Source organism: Megascapheus bottae, chromosome 2 (assembly GCF_031878675.1).
Source record: "Megascapheus bottae isolate mThoBot1 chromosome 2, mThoBot2.hap1, whole genome shotgun sequence".
NCBI classification, from domain to species: Eukaryota; Metazoa; Chordata; class Mammalia; order Rodentia; family Geomyidae; genus Megascapheus; species Megascapheus bottae.
The window spans coordinates 78,921,414-78,936,386 of record NC_143510.1 but is presented as its reverse complement, the minus strand read 5'-3'; the positions used below and the strand labels follow the sequence as shown (position 1 = coordinate 78,936,386).

Genomic DNA, 14,973 nt, shown 5'->3' with positions numbered 1-14,973 from the left:
CAGGATTGCTGGCAAATCTCAGAGAGATGAACATTTTGGAATCACTATAAACAGCTTAGCCTTTTCTTAGCATTTTGAAGAGCACATTAATAGTCTGGCCTTTTCTTAAGAGCTTTCCTTTTTCCTTAGCCAAATTTGACAGTTAGAAGTGAACAGTGAGTGGATGGAATCAAAGTCAGAACTGTGTTTTAAAAGCAATGTGGAACTGATGTCATCTGGCATTGTCTTCAAAAGAATATAAGAATATTAAGTGGATGGCTCGTGAACTTACATACAAAGGAAACTCTCCACTTGAGGATGGAATTAGAATGCCTCACAGAAAAAAGATGTAATTCTAGATGCTCATAAAATCTACTTAGACAGACTGCCAAGGAGAGAAAGAGACAGACAGACACATACACACAGACATAGACAGAGAGAGAAAGACAGAGAGAGACAGAGACAGACAGAGACAGAGAGACAGACAGACAGAGAGAGACAGAGATAGAGACAGAGAGACAGAGAGTGAGGGGGGGAGGTAGAGACAGAGACACAAAAGAAAAAGTTTTTAACTGTTAAGTAGTTGTACAGAGTGTCATTATCACCACTATGAGAATAGGCTCAATAGTTTCCCTCATTTGTCATAATCAGTAGAAACCTTAGACTCTTCTAGCAGAAATTTACAATAGAGCAAAACCTAGACACATAAGGCCATATAGTATGACGCTAGGATATAGAAACAAAAGCCATATAATGAGTGATTGTTGTCCTTAATGTACTATGTTATCTCTCATCTCCTTTGCTGTCCCTTGCTTATCTCATATTGTTACAGTATTTCACTTTGTTATCTGATATATTGGATATATGCATATTTGGTTATTTGAAATCAGATAGGGAAGGGGGAAAAAGATGAGGGTGGGGGTGGGAGAGGAAAATGGGGACCAATACATGAGAAAGAGTATCAATGTTTGTGAAGTAATGCACCTTCTCTCTGGTGAATATAATCCTTCTAATAATTACAATAAAGGATATATAAAAAAAAGAAAGACAGGCACTGGAGGCTCATACTTGTAATGCTAGCTACTCAGAAGGTCAAGGATGTATGAATTGTGGTTTAAAATCACCCATGGCAGGAGAGTCCATGATGCTCATCTCTAACCACCAAAAGACCAGAAGTGGAGCTGTGGCTCAAATGGTAGAGCAATTTTCTTGAGCAAAAAGATTAAGCACCAGGCCCTGAATTCAAGTCTCAGGACTTTCATATTATGGAGAATTACTGACCCAATCAAGAAAGAATCATATCGAGAATTCAAGAACTAAGAGAGAGAGAGAGAGAGAGAGAGAGAGAGAGAGAGAGAGAGAGAGAGAGAGAGAGAGAGAGAGAGAGAGAGAGAGAGAGAGAGAGAGGCCCCAACACAAACAGTAAAGCAAAGCAAAAACTATTAGCTGAAGGAAATAAATAATCTGGAACAACTCTATGGTTTAGTTTCATTAAAAACGACAGTGGGCACGGTTCCATGCAAACAGGAGCATGTGCAACCTCATGGAACACCCAGAACAACTGCACAGGTTATTTGAAAGCACACTTTGAGAATCACCTTGTATATCCTCTACTGTGTAAATATCAGCAGCAGTTCCATGGCCATCGTCATTCAAATGTAGAACATAGTGATATAGCCTTGACTGGTTCTCTTGGGAGAAATGCAAGCCACTGTGCTGTGAAGAGGCACAACCAACTGCAGGAGAACCTTGTGTGGTGCTCTTGCCAGAGCTACAGTATATTCTAGCATCCAGCATCAAAACAAGAGAATATCAGCTTTCAGTGGTTCCAGCCCCCATTAGCTGAAGTGTCTCAAGCCAATGTCCCAGATGATAAGGAGTCCAGAGACATTGTCCCATCCTACCCTCCCCAAAGCATGACGCATAGAATCCTTAATTCAGATGTAATGGTAGTCATTTACGTTTCAGATGCTTTATTAGGTAACACTAGTAATAGGAACAGGTGCGAATGGGAGCATCTGTGGTTAAAAGTGGCACAAGTGGCCATTCCTAGTATTGCATTAGCATTCCAGCCTCTTGTGACTGTATTGAGGCTTGCATCTCACATAATGTCATTCTGCTTCTGCCACTTCCTGGGGAAGTTGGTATCTTACAAGGTTCCATGCAACATGACCCCTAGGTAACTTTGCTTAATAACTGTAACTATTTGGTTTAGATATGTTCATACATATCTAATACAATGCATACAACAACCCAGTGAAAAAGTTGTTGGAATAAAAATGGAATAACTGGGGCCGGGAGCATGGACTAGTAGTAAAGTGCTGACTTAGCACACATGAAGCCCTGGTTTCAATTCCTCAGTACCACATACACAGGGGAAAAATGGCCAGAAATGGTGCTGTGGCTCAAGTGGCAGAGCACTAGCCTTGAGCAAAAACTGTTCAAGGACAGAAGAACAGTGCCCAGGCCCTGAGTGAAAGTCCCACAACTAGCAAAGAAAAAATGTAATAACTTGGTAAAAACCTAACAAAGTAAGAAATAAAGCTAAGGGCCTCTGAAGAAGGAGCGCTGATGCACATATCAAGAACTATAACTAAAGCCTCTTTCAGAACCACAACTCTGTACAAAGGCTACCATGACTTCATACTTACATACCTTTGTAAAACATCTGCTCAACGACTACATTTTCAAACTTGCACTGAAACTATTGTTAATTATTTTTGTAGCTAAGAATTGTTTCAAAGCAAGTTAACACAGACCTCCTCATTTTTGCCTCTGATTCCCACGCCTTGCCTCAACCGCTTGGATGTGCCATGGGTATTTCCACTGCAAAGTTCTTTCCTGAACAAACTTCCTAATCTTTCAAGAATCTCTATATGTGTTATTTATGTTCACATCCTGTGAGTTAAGTGTTATTTTTATTCACATTTTATAAGTAAGGAAAACAAAATACTGAGGTCGAACAAGTTGCCTCAGGTTATACAACAAACAAACAAAAGAACTGTGCTGGGTTTACAGCCAGACGATTGGACTTTTCATCCTATTACCACCTCATATACTTCATAAACCCTGTCTCTAACTCTCTCTTGGAGATAGACTGTTAATCTAGTCCCTCCACTTGCCTGGCCAAGACTCCTCAGACAGAAAAAAACAGAAGGTCAATAATGGTTAACAAAAGACTCTAGAGACTGCTAGTTGGAGCTATGTGTGACTTTATACAGGACTTTAAAAATGTCACATCAGTGCTTGGAATACAGCTTAGTAGAAGAGTGCTTGCCTAGCATGCATGTAGCCCTGGGTACGATTCCACAACACCACACAAACAGAAAAAACTGGAAGTGGCACGTGGCTCAAGTAGTAGAGTACTAGCCTTGAGAAAAAGAAGCTCAAGGACAGTTCCCTGGCCCTGAGTTCAAGTCCCAGGACTGGCAAAAAATAAAATCTAAAAAGGAGCCTTGCCTAGTGGTAGAGTGCTTGACTAATGTGAACAAAGCCCTGGGTTTGATTCCTTGATAGCACATATAGAGAAAGAAAAACAAAAGTGGTGCTATGGCTCAAGTGGTAGAGTGATAGCCTTGAAAAAGCTTCAAGACAGGCAAAAAATTAAAAATAAAAACTACATACACATTGGGCGGGGAGTTTTGCCTAGTGGTTAAAGTGCTTGCCTAGCATGCATGAAGACCCGGGTTCGATTCCTCGGCACCATGTGCATAGAAAAAGCCAGAAATGGTGCTGAGGCTCAAGTGGTAGAGCTCTAGCGTTGAGAAAGTCCAAGGACAGTGCTCAGGCCCTGAGCTCAAGCCCAGGACTGGAAAAAAAAAAACTACATACACTGTCTTTTTCATATGTAAACATCAGGCCCATTCAAACGTCTTTCTAATATGAAGAAAATGCTTCCATGTTTGTGTTTTCTAAAAGTTACTCTATTACCTTGAAATCATTCTTCAAAGCAATGAAAACTTCTAACCATGGACCACTAACAGTTTCACAGAAGGAAGTAGTAAACCCTTCTAAGATGAAGTTTATTACCTTCAAAGCTATGGTAAAGACTGTTATAGGAACCAAGGAGTGGATTCCATTCTCAAGCTTCTGTTTCCACCCTGTCCAGTAATTGTTTCAGTGGTTGTCTGTGCCTCACATTGAACTGTGGGCTTTCTTGAAGGCAGAAGCAGGTTATTTTTTTTTTTTTACTTCTATGTCCCAGTGCCTAGTTCAATAGCTGCCACTGAGAAAGCAATGTGTTTGCTGAACAGAGGGATGAAATTGATGGCCCCAAAGTCAATGATAATGGTAGGGCCAGAACTGCAATCAAGACCTATCTCTGGAAAATGTATTATGAGCCACTCATTCACTTAACATTTATTGAACACCTGCTGGGGACCATCAGATATTAGACAAAGCACTGAGGATAAATAAGACCCAATCTTATTGTAGAAGACCTAATCAGCCAGTAGAGAAGCAAAACATGGAAGCACATTGTTGTAACATATTTTGATTAAAACTATTAAGTTCTGAGACATATCCAAAGGCATAGGAGGAAAATGATAAAGAATCAGCCGTCTTAGAGAACACAGGTTAGATGAGATACTCCCCATTTTTATACAATAACCAGTAAGATACTGATATTGTTGAACAGTCATTTCAGCTGAAATGCAGGAGTCATAAGCGATCATAAGAGGTGACAAGAGAGAAGCAATCAAATAATGTAACTAATATATTAGTCATAAAGCAGAAAATGACTAAAAAAAGATGTTGACAAAGGGAAAGAATAATTAGTATAGTCACTGACAAGTGGTTGATGTCAATGCATTATCATATACATATCAAAATGGGAAGTTTAAAAATAAGAAAAATAGAACATAGGCAAATGAAGCCATATGAAAAGGAATGTATATTCATAATAATACACATAACATAAGTAAAAAAATTTGTCCTTCAGAATTTGTAGGTTAAATTATGGGTCATCAGGTTTCAACTCTGGGCCTGGGCGTTGTCCCTGAGCTCTTCTGCTCAAGGCTACTGCTCTACCACTTGAGCTATAGCGCCATAGTCAGTTATCTGGTGGTTACTTGGAGATAAGAGTCTCATGGACTTTTGTGCCCAGGCTGGCTTTGAACCTTGATCGTCATATCTCAGCCTCCTTAGTAGCTAGTATTACAGGCGTGAGCCACTGGTGCCAGGGTAAATTGGCAATGTATTTAAGAACATGAGTTCTATTGGCTGATTTATTTTCAGCAGGAGCTCAAGAAACAATGGCAGACATCGAGTTGTTGTGATGTTTTCCTCAGGTGAACTCTTAGGAGAACTGCTCTGACCCACCCCAAACTCTTGAAGGCTGTCACTGTGTCACCAGTACTCTTATCCCATGTGTCTATTTTCCTCTCACATTGGCCCAATAAATCAATGTCTATTGGGTTTCCTGTATTTTCAAAGAGCTTGTGTATGCTGAAGAAAAGTCCTAAGTCAAGAAGCCTCGTGCCCTAACAAATTTATGACTTTCATATCTCAATATGGCTATCTATTTATTTCTCCTAAGTCATCTTTCTCAATCATTACACTTGGTGGCCATGAAATTCAAAATGCCCCGAACCCTCCTGCCCTCATTAGGGATAAACTTGCTTCTACTTCAATGGAAAAATTAAAAAAAAATTGGAGGAACTGCCTCAGTTTCCCTCACCCTTTTCTGATAAACTCAGTTGTATTCCTCTCCACCCTGATCTATGACCAGGAATCCTAGAGGATGAAGTGCTCTCTCTGTTTCCAGAACTTTCTCACTTGCATTGATGAGCTCCTTCTGCACTCTACCTACCATCTCTTGGTCCAGCTTTTATCCTTACAGGCAATCTTTCAGTCCTCACTTCTTGACATTATGAATGCTATCCGATCCTCCTCTTTCTTGGACTCTGTCTCCCTTCAACTGTGTCCCTACACTATCAAACCATCTTCAGGATTAATTTGCAATGGCACCTTTTATTTTGCATCTCACTCTTCAACTTGCTATACTATCTGCCCACACTCTTATAGTAAAACACTCTCTGGTGACAGTGAGTTAAAAAGACTGACCCTGGATTCTAGTAGAACTGTATTTGACTCTTGCCTCTGTCATAATGAATCGTAAAATCTTGAGCATGCAGTTAATTGTTCTGTGGATCAGTTTCATCATCTCTAAAATGGGTGTAGTAATAGTAAACAATTTTATAAGATTCTTGTAGCATTCAGTGAGTTAATGTATTTAATATACTTAGCATGTGACCCAAACGACAGAGTAACTACCCAGCAAATACAAAGCCTTGAGTTCAAGCCCCCCAAATGACACCCATAAAATTACACAGAATATGCAGAAATATGATGTTTTTATTTTTTGCCAGTCCTGGGGCTTGAATTCAGGGCCTGGGCACTATCCTTGGACACTTTTGCTCAAGGCTACTGTTGTGCCACTTGAGCTAGAGTTCCACTTCTGGTTTTTCTGTGTATGTGGTATCTAGGAATCAAACCCAGGGTTTTGTGCATGCTAGGTAAGCACTCTACCCTTGGGCTACACTCCCAACCCCAATAAGTTCTATATTTATAGTAATAAAATCACTGGAAAAAATTGAAAAACAAGACAGCAATGTCTTCATATGCCATTGTGTTTGATAAATACTTATTATTGTTACTAGTGGTACTTACATTTTAATGACAATTATCATTGCTAGGTACTATGTGGAGTCTAGCTAAAATGATAAATGAAAATAAATCTTGTTAAAATAAATTTGTATATCCAGGGAAAAGGACTTTGCAATCTCTCTATATAATAGACCTATCTTTTGGTCTAGGATCATCTTCAAACCAATTAGGAATCACAGTGTCCAACAAGGCCTCATACTGCTAACAAAAAAGGCTTCACCAAAGCCAGAAATTTTGTTTGTCTAGTGATTGAGTTTTGGGGTCAGCTCATAAATGCTCATGTCCTGTTTCAACACTGTTAGGTTAGTCTTCCTCTCAGATGGAAGCACAAGGTTCAAGTGGGAATTACCTCTGCTTGAATGGGTAGGGTCATATACCACTTGCATCCCATGTTGGGATCCTATTAACAATAACTTATATTACAGACAAAGAAAATGACTTGATTTTTCTTCTAATTTAAATGTTTTTCAAATCAAATTTGGAAACTGAAAGCCTGAAATTAGTTGACAAGATGATGAAGCTGGCCCTCACATATACCACCTGATAGGAGCAAAATTTCTTCAGGGACATTTGTAAACATGTGTCAAGATGTACCTACTAAGTCAAAAACATGGGCAAAGAGGGCAGGGAGTTTGGCCTAGTGGTAGTGTGGTTGCCTAGCATGCACGAAGACCTAGGTTTGATTCCTTCCTACCACCTACATAGAAAAAAGCCAGAAGTGGTGCTGTGGCTCAAGTGGTAGAGCTCTAGCCTTGAGAAAACCCAAGAATAGTGCTTAGGCCATGAGCCCAAGCCCAGGACTGGCAAAAAAATGGGCAAAGACCAGAATAGATATTTCTAAGGAAGACATACAAATGTCTGATAAATACATAAAAGAATTTTCAGTATTGTTAAAGAAATACAAGTTAAAATCATAATTTAAAAATCACTTCACACCGGGGCCCGGAGTTTGGCCTAGTGGTAGAGTGCTTGCCTAGCATGCACGAAGACCCGGGTTCGATTCCTCGGTACCACATACATAGAAAAAAGCTGGAAGTGATGCTGAGGCTAAAGTGGTAGAGCTCTAGCCTTGAGAAAGTCCAAGGACAGTGCTCAGGCCCTGAGCTCAAGCCCAGGACTGGCAAAAAAAAAAAAAAATCACTTCACACCCACCAGGAGAGCTACTGCAAAAAAACAAACTGACAAGTATTGGTGAGAATGTGGAGAAAGTAGAATATTTGTGCATTATTAGTAGGCATATAAATATGTACATTTCTAGGGAAATAAAGTCATAAAGTCAGGGAATTCATCAAAAGGTTAAAAATAGAGTTACCAGGTGATTTGGTCATTCTACTTCAAGAACACCTGAAAAATTGAAAATCAGGACTCAAATAGATACTTGTATATCTATGTTTATAACGATATTGCTTACAATAGCTAAAAGGTGAAAAATTCAATTGTCTATTAATGATGAATGGATAAATGTGATAAACAGAAACAATATAATTTTCTTCAGGATTAAAAAGAACAGAATACTTATATATGTTCCAGCATGGAACTGTGCTAAATGAAATAAGCCAGACACAAAAGGGTGAGCATTATTTATATGAATCAGTTTACCTGAGGCAAATTCCCAGAGACAAAAGGTAGACGAAAGGAGCTGGGAAGTGTGGTGGTAAGAAATGCAAAATTAGTAATTTAATGAGTACCAAGTTCCTGTTTGAAATGTTGAGAAAGATCTGGAGATAAATGATAGTAACAATTGCATAACATTGTTAATGTACCTTGTGTAACATTATTAAATGTACTGAACTGTATACTTTCAAGTGGTTAGAACTATACATTTTACTATGTAGTAAGTATCATATACTAGTTATAATAAACTATACATTGTATATTTTTTTTCTTTTTTCTGCCAGTCCTGGGTTTGAGCTCAGGGCCTGAGCACTGTCCTTGGACTTTCTCAAGGCTAGAGCTCTACCACTTGAGCCTCAGCACCACTTCTGGTTTTTTTTCTATGTATATGGTACCGAGGAATCAAACCCGGGTCTTCGTGCATGCTAGGCAAGCACTCAACCACTAGGCCAAACTCCCAGCCCCTACATTGTATATTTATTCTATAAATAGATCCATCAATAAGTATATAGCTTTGTAAATATCACCAGACACAAAAAGTATAAAAACATAATAAGTAATAAGTTCAACAAAGTAGCCCTCAGGTAAAAATGCAGGTAAAGAGGGGAAAGTCAAAGGGAAGGGAGTGCCAAATAAATGGGAGAGAGGAAGTAAAAATGGAACCAAGCAAACTGAAGGTAGGAGAAGGTTAGGAGAGATGGGGGAATATAATAAAAGGGGTGAAGTTGATCAAGATTATGGTCTGGTCAAGTCATAACGCATGTTAAATTAAAACCTCTTTGTATAAATACTTAAAGACAATTTTTTTTTAAAAAAAAAAAGGGCATTAATCTCATTGATTGAAAAATTCTAAGTTCTGGGCTGGAAGCATGGCCTAGTGGTAGAGTGCTTACCTAGCATGCATGACAAAGTCCTGGATTATATTCCTTGGCAACACATAAACAGAAAAAAGCCAGAAGTGGTACTGTGGCTCAAGTGGTAGAGCACTAGCCTTGAGAAAAGCCCACGGACAGTGCCCAGGCCTTGAGTTCAAGAAAAAAAAATATTCCACGATCTGCCAGTATATAAAGAAAATTCTAGATATTTTCCAACTGTTAATTAAATTTGCTCTCTGAATGATAAATTGGAGGTTATCTTAAAATGACCCTCTGTACAATTTTGTGTATTGGTTGCAAGTTTACATAGTAATATGTTACTATAGGTTTATATTTATCACTGTTTCACATTAGTTTATGGGATGAGGCCTTCTATATCTGTAATTAGATGTTTTCAGTCTTTCCATTTCCACAGCAAAAGTAACACCTGTGAATGAATCTCATACATTTTTAAAACACAGCTTCATACCTCAGTTAGTGGTGTTTTCTCTTCATCATTTACAAACAGAGATGCAATTTCAGAGCAACATTCAATAATCATGTCCTGCAAGTAAGAAGAAACTACCAAGTGAGGTTGATATTGTTGGCATAATACATTAGGTATTTTATTATAAACTATTTTGTCTAACATGTGCATAAACCAATCCTAGTTTCCAAGAGGAGAGATAGATATCCAAAATCAACATTTTTTTTCTTCCATTCTTATTTCTTTCCTCCTTCTTCACTCTATTTTTCTCTCCCATTTCCATTTCATTGCACAATATTGAGGCTTGAACTCAGAGCCTCCAGCTTCCTTGTCTTCTTTATTCAGCCAGTCCTCCACCACATGAGAAACAATTCCATTCTGCTTACTGCTGGTTAATCCGTGATAAAGTCTTACCAACTTTTCTACATAGGCTTTTTTTTTCAAATCTCAGTCCTCCTACTTTCAACCTTGTGTATAGTTAAGATTACAGGTATGAGCCACTAGTACCCAGCTAGCAATCAAAATCTGGAGAAAACCAGATTGATGTACAACTAAATTAAATACCAAGTCAACTTGGTCAAAACACAATTTTGTATGACATGTCATTGAATCCTAGAGGTGGGAGACAGTAATTCTTGGCATGATAATTAAGAAAGACTTCCTAGGAAAAGGCTCAAATGACCTGAGTCTTAAAAGAGTACTAGAATTTAAACTGGTGGAAAATGGAGCCAAGGGCTCCATTATAGGGAGAGGTCAGGAAAGCAGGGAGCAGTAGGCATTCAAGGAACATAAGGAATCTGCTCATCTTTCTTGTAGCATATGTAGGAAGTATGGCAGTGAAAATGGTAACAATTAGCTCAAGAGGTAAATGTATAATATCTTACAGGACAGTATGGGATTTTGTTTTTATTGTGTAAGAAGTTGAGAGGAACTGGAATGAGTGAATAATAGTAAAGATTGTCTTAAAAGATGTAATTCTGACAAAAGTCTCAAGGCAAAGTGGTTTGGCAAGAGATAAGAGGAAGAGCCATTAGCCACGAGGTCACACAAAGCATTTGGGTAAGAAGTAACTCTACGGAAATAGACAGAAGTATGCCATCTTCATGGAAATAAAAAGGAGGGGGTATGAGGCCCCACATTAGCCAGATGATATTCTGTCCAGGTTCTGAGATCACTTTACTGGGCAGAAGAGAACACATGTCCACTCCTATACTTGTCTGACTTATCTGTATTTTATCTCTCTCTGTTTTTGGAACTGGTTAGAACGTGGCTTTTTTCTCTACAAATAGGATTCAGTAACATCTATGGTGGGTTACACTTGTGATTTGATCAAAAGCTATCAAACAAAATGACAGTTGATATCATTAGTCGTTTCATGTAACAGATGAAGACAGTGATATTACCTGATAAATATCTCCCACTGTCTGTCTCAATGTTTACTACACAGAAGCTTTGCCTCAGCAACATCTTACTGCTCTGGTATTATTTAAAGTAAACCTGTGAAATTGGCTGATTCAAGGAGAGGGCTGGGAGTGAAACCAGGTACTGCAATTGGGCAGGCAGGCAAAGCATAGAACTCATCACTCCTAGTTAGAAAGTGGTTGGAGGAATGCTATAGTTGGTGAGGGATGGAAAGTGTGGAATGACCTTTGTTCTCATTTTGCTACTTTCCTCTTTAAAGGAACGCCTCTTGATTTTAGGAAGGATGTTCCTCTGACTTCAAGATACTAGAGCTAATTCTTGTGTTTATGTTGAAGTTCTTGTCATTTTTCACCTATAACATGGAAAAATTGCCAATTGTTTTCTAGCCTTCAACTCCTGTCTCCCTTAGTTCTCTGTCACCTATCACTGAAGCAGGACAGACAGATGAGAAGAGAAGGAAATTACATGATTTTAAACCAATATAAAAAAAAGCCAGGTTCAGAAGTCAAAGTCAGGAAAAAATCAGATAAGCTCTGTCCAATTACACCTCCAATGTACAAAGTTAGGAAACAAAGGAGAGGCTATTTAATTCTGCTTTCTTTGAAATAGTAAAAACCTAGCCACTCTTGATAGATGAGATAAGAATGAATGGCTTGTCTGGCCATATGAACTCCTGAAGGTCACATGGGTTTGGGGTGGGCCTCACCCAACTTACCACATAAAATCTTTGTCTAAGCCCGAGACAGAGATTGCTAGATTGCTAAACTTGACTGTGTTTATTATCTCTGCTAGAAAAGGATAAAAGCTGCAGAGAAGAACTAGCATTTAGTCCTTAACTTCTATTTATTACATGAGTGGGCAATGTTTCTTTTTCTCTCTTCTTTAACTGTTATACTAAAATAAACCCTTGCTAAAACTTTTCCCTTTTAAGACTCATTTTTTTATTTGTGTGTGAGACACCCTGAAATACTTTTCATGAGTGGATCTCAAGGACCTGTGTTTTCATGTGGAAATTGGGAAGTTGAAGGAACTCTTCACTTTTTCTCCAGTGACAAGAGGACAAGGAGATACAGACTCCTCCAACAATATACAGAGAGAAAAAAAAAACACAATTCTATGTAAGGCAGAAAAGACATATGTGGAAACAGGGAGATTCTACTATTTTTAACAAATAGTAAAAGCTCCAGACATAAAAGAATAACAATGAAGGAGTAAACTGAAAAAATAATTAAGTTCCCCTCTCACCACACTTACATTATGTTAAGTTACAAAAACAGAAGAAGACAGAGAGGGGCTGTCCAAATTTTCACAAGATGTTAAGTATAAGAGTTAGTGATTATTGCCTCCAGGATATTGAAACAAAAGCCATATAACGAATGACTGCTGTCCTTAATGTACTATGTTATCTCTCATCTCCTTTGCTGTCCCTTGGGTATCTCATATTGTTACAGTATCTCATTTTGTTATCTGATATATTGAATTTATTTGTATTTGGTTATTTGAAATTTGATAGGGAAGGGGGGAAAACCAAGACGGGGGTGGGGGGGGGGTGGGAGGGTGGGGGGGAGGGTAATGGGTACCAAGACATGTGAAAGGGTATCAATGTATGTGAATTAATGCACCTTCTATCTGGCAAATATCATGTAACCCTTTTATTAATTACAATAAAAAAACCCCCACCATTTTCAAGCATATGGTTGAATGATACTAAATACAAAAAAAAAAAAGTTAGTGAAAGGAGATCTCCATGTAGTTCAGGCAGGAGAGATTTTATTATGAGAACCAAACTGTTGGCAGAGAGAAATTACATAGGGGAGGGCAAGGAGGAGATGTGGGTAAGCAGACATGGAAGTAACCTCAGAGCCTGTGGAACCTCTCACTGTTGGAAGGAGGTGAGACATAATGAGACAGGATGAGGAAATGACCTAAAAGCCTGGGGTCCTTTGCTGACTCATAGTCAGGTGATTGACAATCACAATCAAGTGATTATCAGTTACTAGTGATTACTGGTTTGGGGTTTCAGGTAAGGCTACCTGCTTTCCTTCCAGAAGAGGAGGGTAGGAAGGGGACTGTTCTTCTGGGGTGTCTCCCATGCAGACCTAACATTAAAATAAGTTGCAAATTGTTTACAACTTTGCTGGGTGCTGGTGCCTATAATCCTAGCTACTCAAAAGGCTAAGGTCTGAGGATTGTGATTCAAAGCCAGCCTAAGGGAGGAAAGTCTATGAAACTCTATCTCCAATTAACTATAAAAATGCTTATGGTGGAGCTGTGGCTCAAGTAGTAGAGTACTAGGCTTGAGCAAAAAACTCAGAAGAGCATCCAGACCCTGAGTTCAAGCCCTTGTGCTGGCACCCAAAACAATTAAAATTAAAATTTTTAAAAGAGAGGTAAGACAACCTAAGAAAGATAAATATTGCATGTTTTCAATTCAAATGTGGACTCTAAACCTTTAAAAAATAATGATAGGACATAATTATAAAAAAGAGACTGATGCATGGTTAAGGGTGTCTGGCAATAGGAGGTAGGAGAGAGGTAAAAGAGGTAGAGGTAGAAGAGAAGATGACAAGGGAGGTGAATATGATCAACATTACATTATAAATATATATGGAAATATAGTGAAACCCATTAGAAACATAGCAAAGAGGGAAGAGGAAGGAGTTAAGAGAGTAACAGGTGGGGTGCATTGGATCAAAATACACTATATATTCACATATAAATACCAAAATCAAACCTTTTTTTACAATTAATTCATGACAATATGTTTTCTTAAAATGTATTTTTAAAAAAGGAAAAATGGGCCAGGAGTTTGGCTTAGTGGTAGAGTGCTTGCCTAGCATGCATGAAGACCCGGGTTCGATTCCTTGCTACCACATACATAGAAAAAAGCCAGAAATGGTGCTGAGGCTCAAGTGGTAGAACAGCTCTAGCCTTGAGAAAGTCCAAGGACATTGCTCAGGCCCTGAACTCAAGCCGAGGACTGGCAAAAAAAAAGGAAAAATACCTAATTACTAAGAGAATACAGTAAAGGTATAGGATATTAGGGGAATAAGAGCAATTTGCCTTTACTCTGTAGATGTTATAAAATTCTGTACTTACTTTAGTACAAAATCTAGCTCAGCTTTCTCTCAGATCACATGCATACATGAGCCCATACATACACATGCTATATAAATAGAATTTTTTTTGCCAGTCCTGGGCTTGAGCTCAGGGCTTGAGCACTGTTCTTGGACTTTCTCAAGGCTAGAGCTCTACCGCTTGAGCCTCAGCATCACTTCCAGCTTTTTTTTATGTATGTGGTACCAAGGAATCAAACCCAGGTCTTCGTGCATGCTAGGCAAGCACTCTATCACCAGGCCAAACACCCCACCCCATAAAGGGAATTTTTTTAACATACTTTTTTTTTTGTCAGCAACCCTGCTATTAAGAAAGCAAAACTTCAGTATACTGTAAAATCCAGGTAATAAGGAAATAAGAAAACTGGAAATCAGAGACACTGCACTGAGCTATACAAGGAAGAGCTGTGTGAAGGCAGGAAGGACAGGAAAAACAAAGTTCTCTGAGTTGGAGGGACAGTTTTAGGAGTGTATGCATGAGTGTATCCCCCCCAAAGGAGGGATACTGTGGATGTCAGAGGGTTTAAGAGCAAGAGAACTGTGTGGATATGGGATTGAAGGTTTAGTCCCATGTCAATATTAGTAGATGTGTAGACTTTTAAGAGATGGAAGGTCCTTAGATGCATTTGAGGACAATGGTGGGGAATCACCTCTCACTCAGTAAATAGGTAGTTCTATTGTACACCTAGTGTTCTCTAGAGAGGATCAAACTAGCCCCACCTAGCTCTCTACTTTGGAGTTCAAAATATGATCATCTTCTGCTCACAAGCCTCGACCTGCCACCTACCATGGTTTCAAAGCCTACATTAATGCCATTTGAACAGCACAAGTTCAA

The 14,973-nt window shown here is 38.8% G+C and overlaps 1 protein-coding gene across 4 annotated transcripts in view; it reads right to left on the bottom strand.

Annotated features, from left to right (window-relative positions):
• Positions 1–14,973, bottom strand: part of Cfap54 (cilia and flagella associated protein 54) — a 270,425-nt gene that overhangs the window by 19,677 nt on the left and 235,775 nt on the right. For all 4 annotated transcript variants that reach the window (XM_090328446.1, XM_090328444.1, XM_090328445.1 and 1 more), the window contains one exon: positions 9,604–9,678. In XM_090328446.1, coding sequence (XP_090184572.1) covers positions 9,604–9,678 — 75 coding nt within the window. The remainder of the gene's footprint in view (positions 1–9,603; positions 9,679–14,973) is intronic.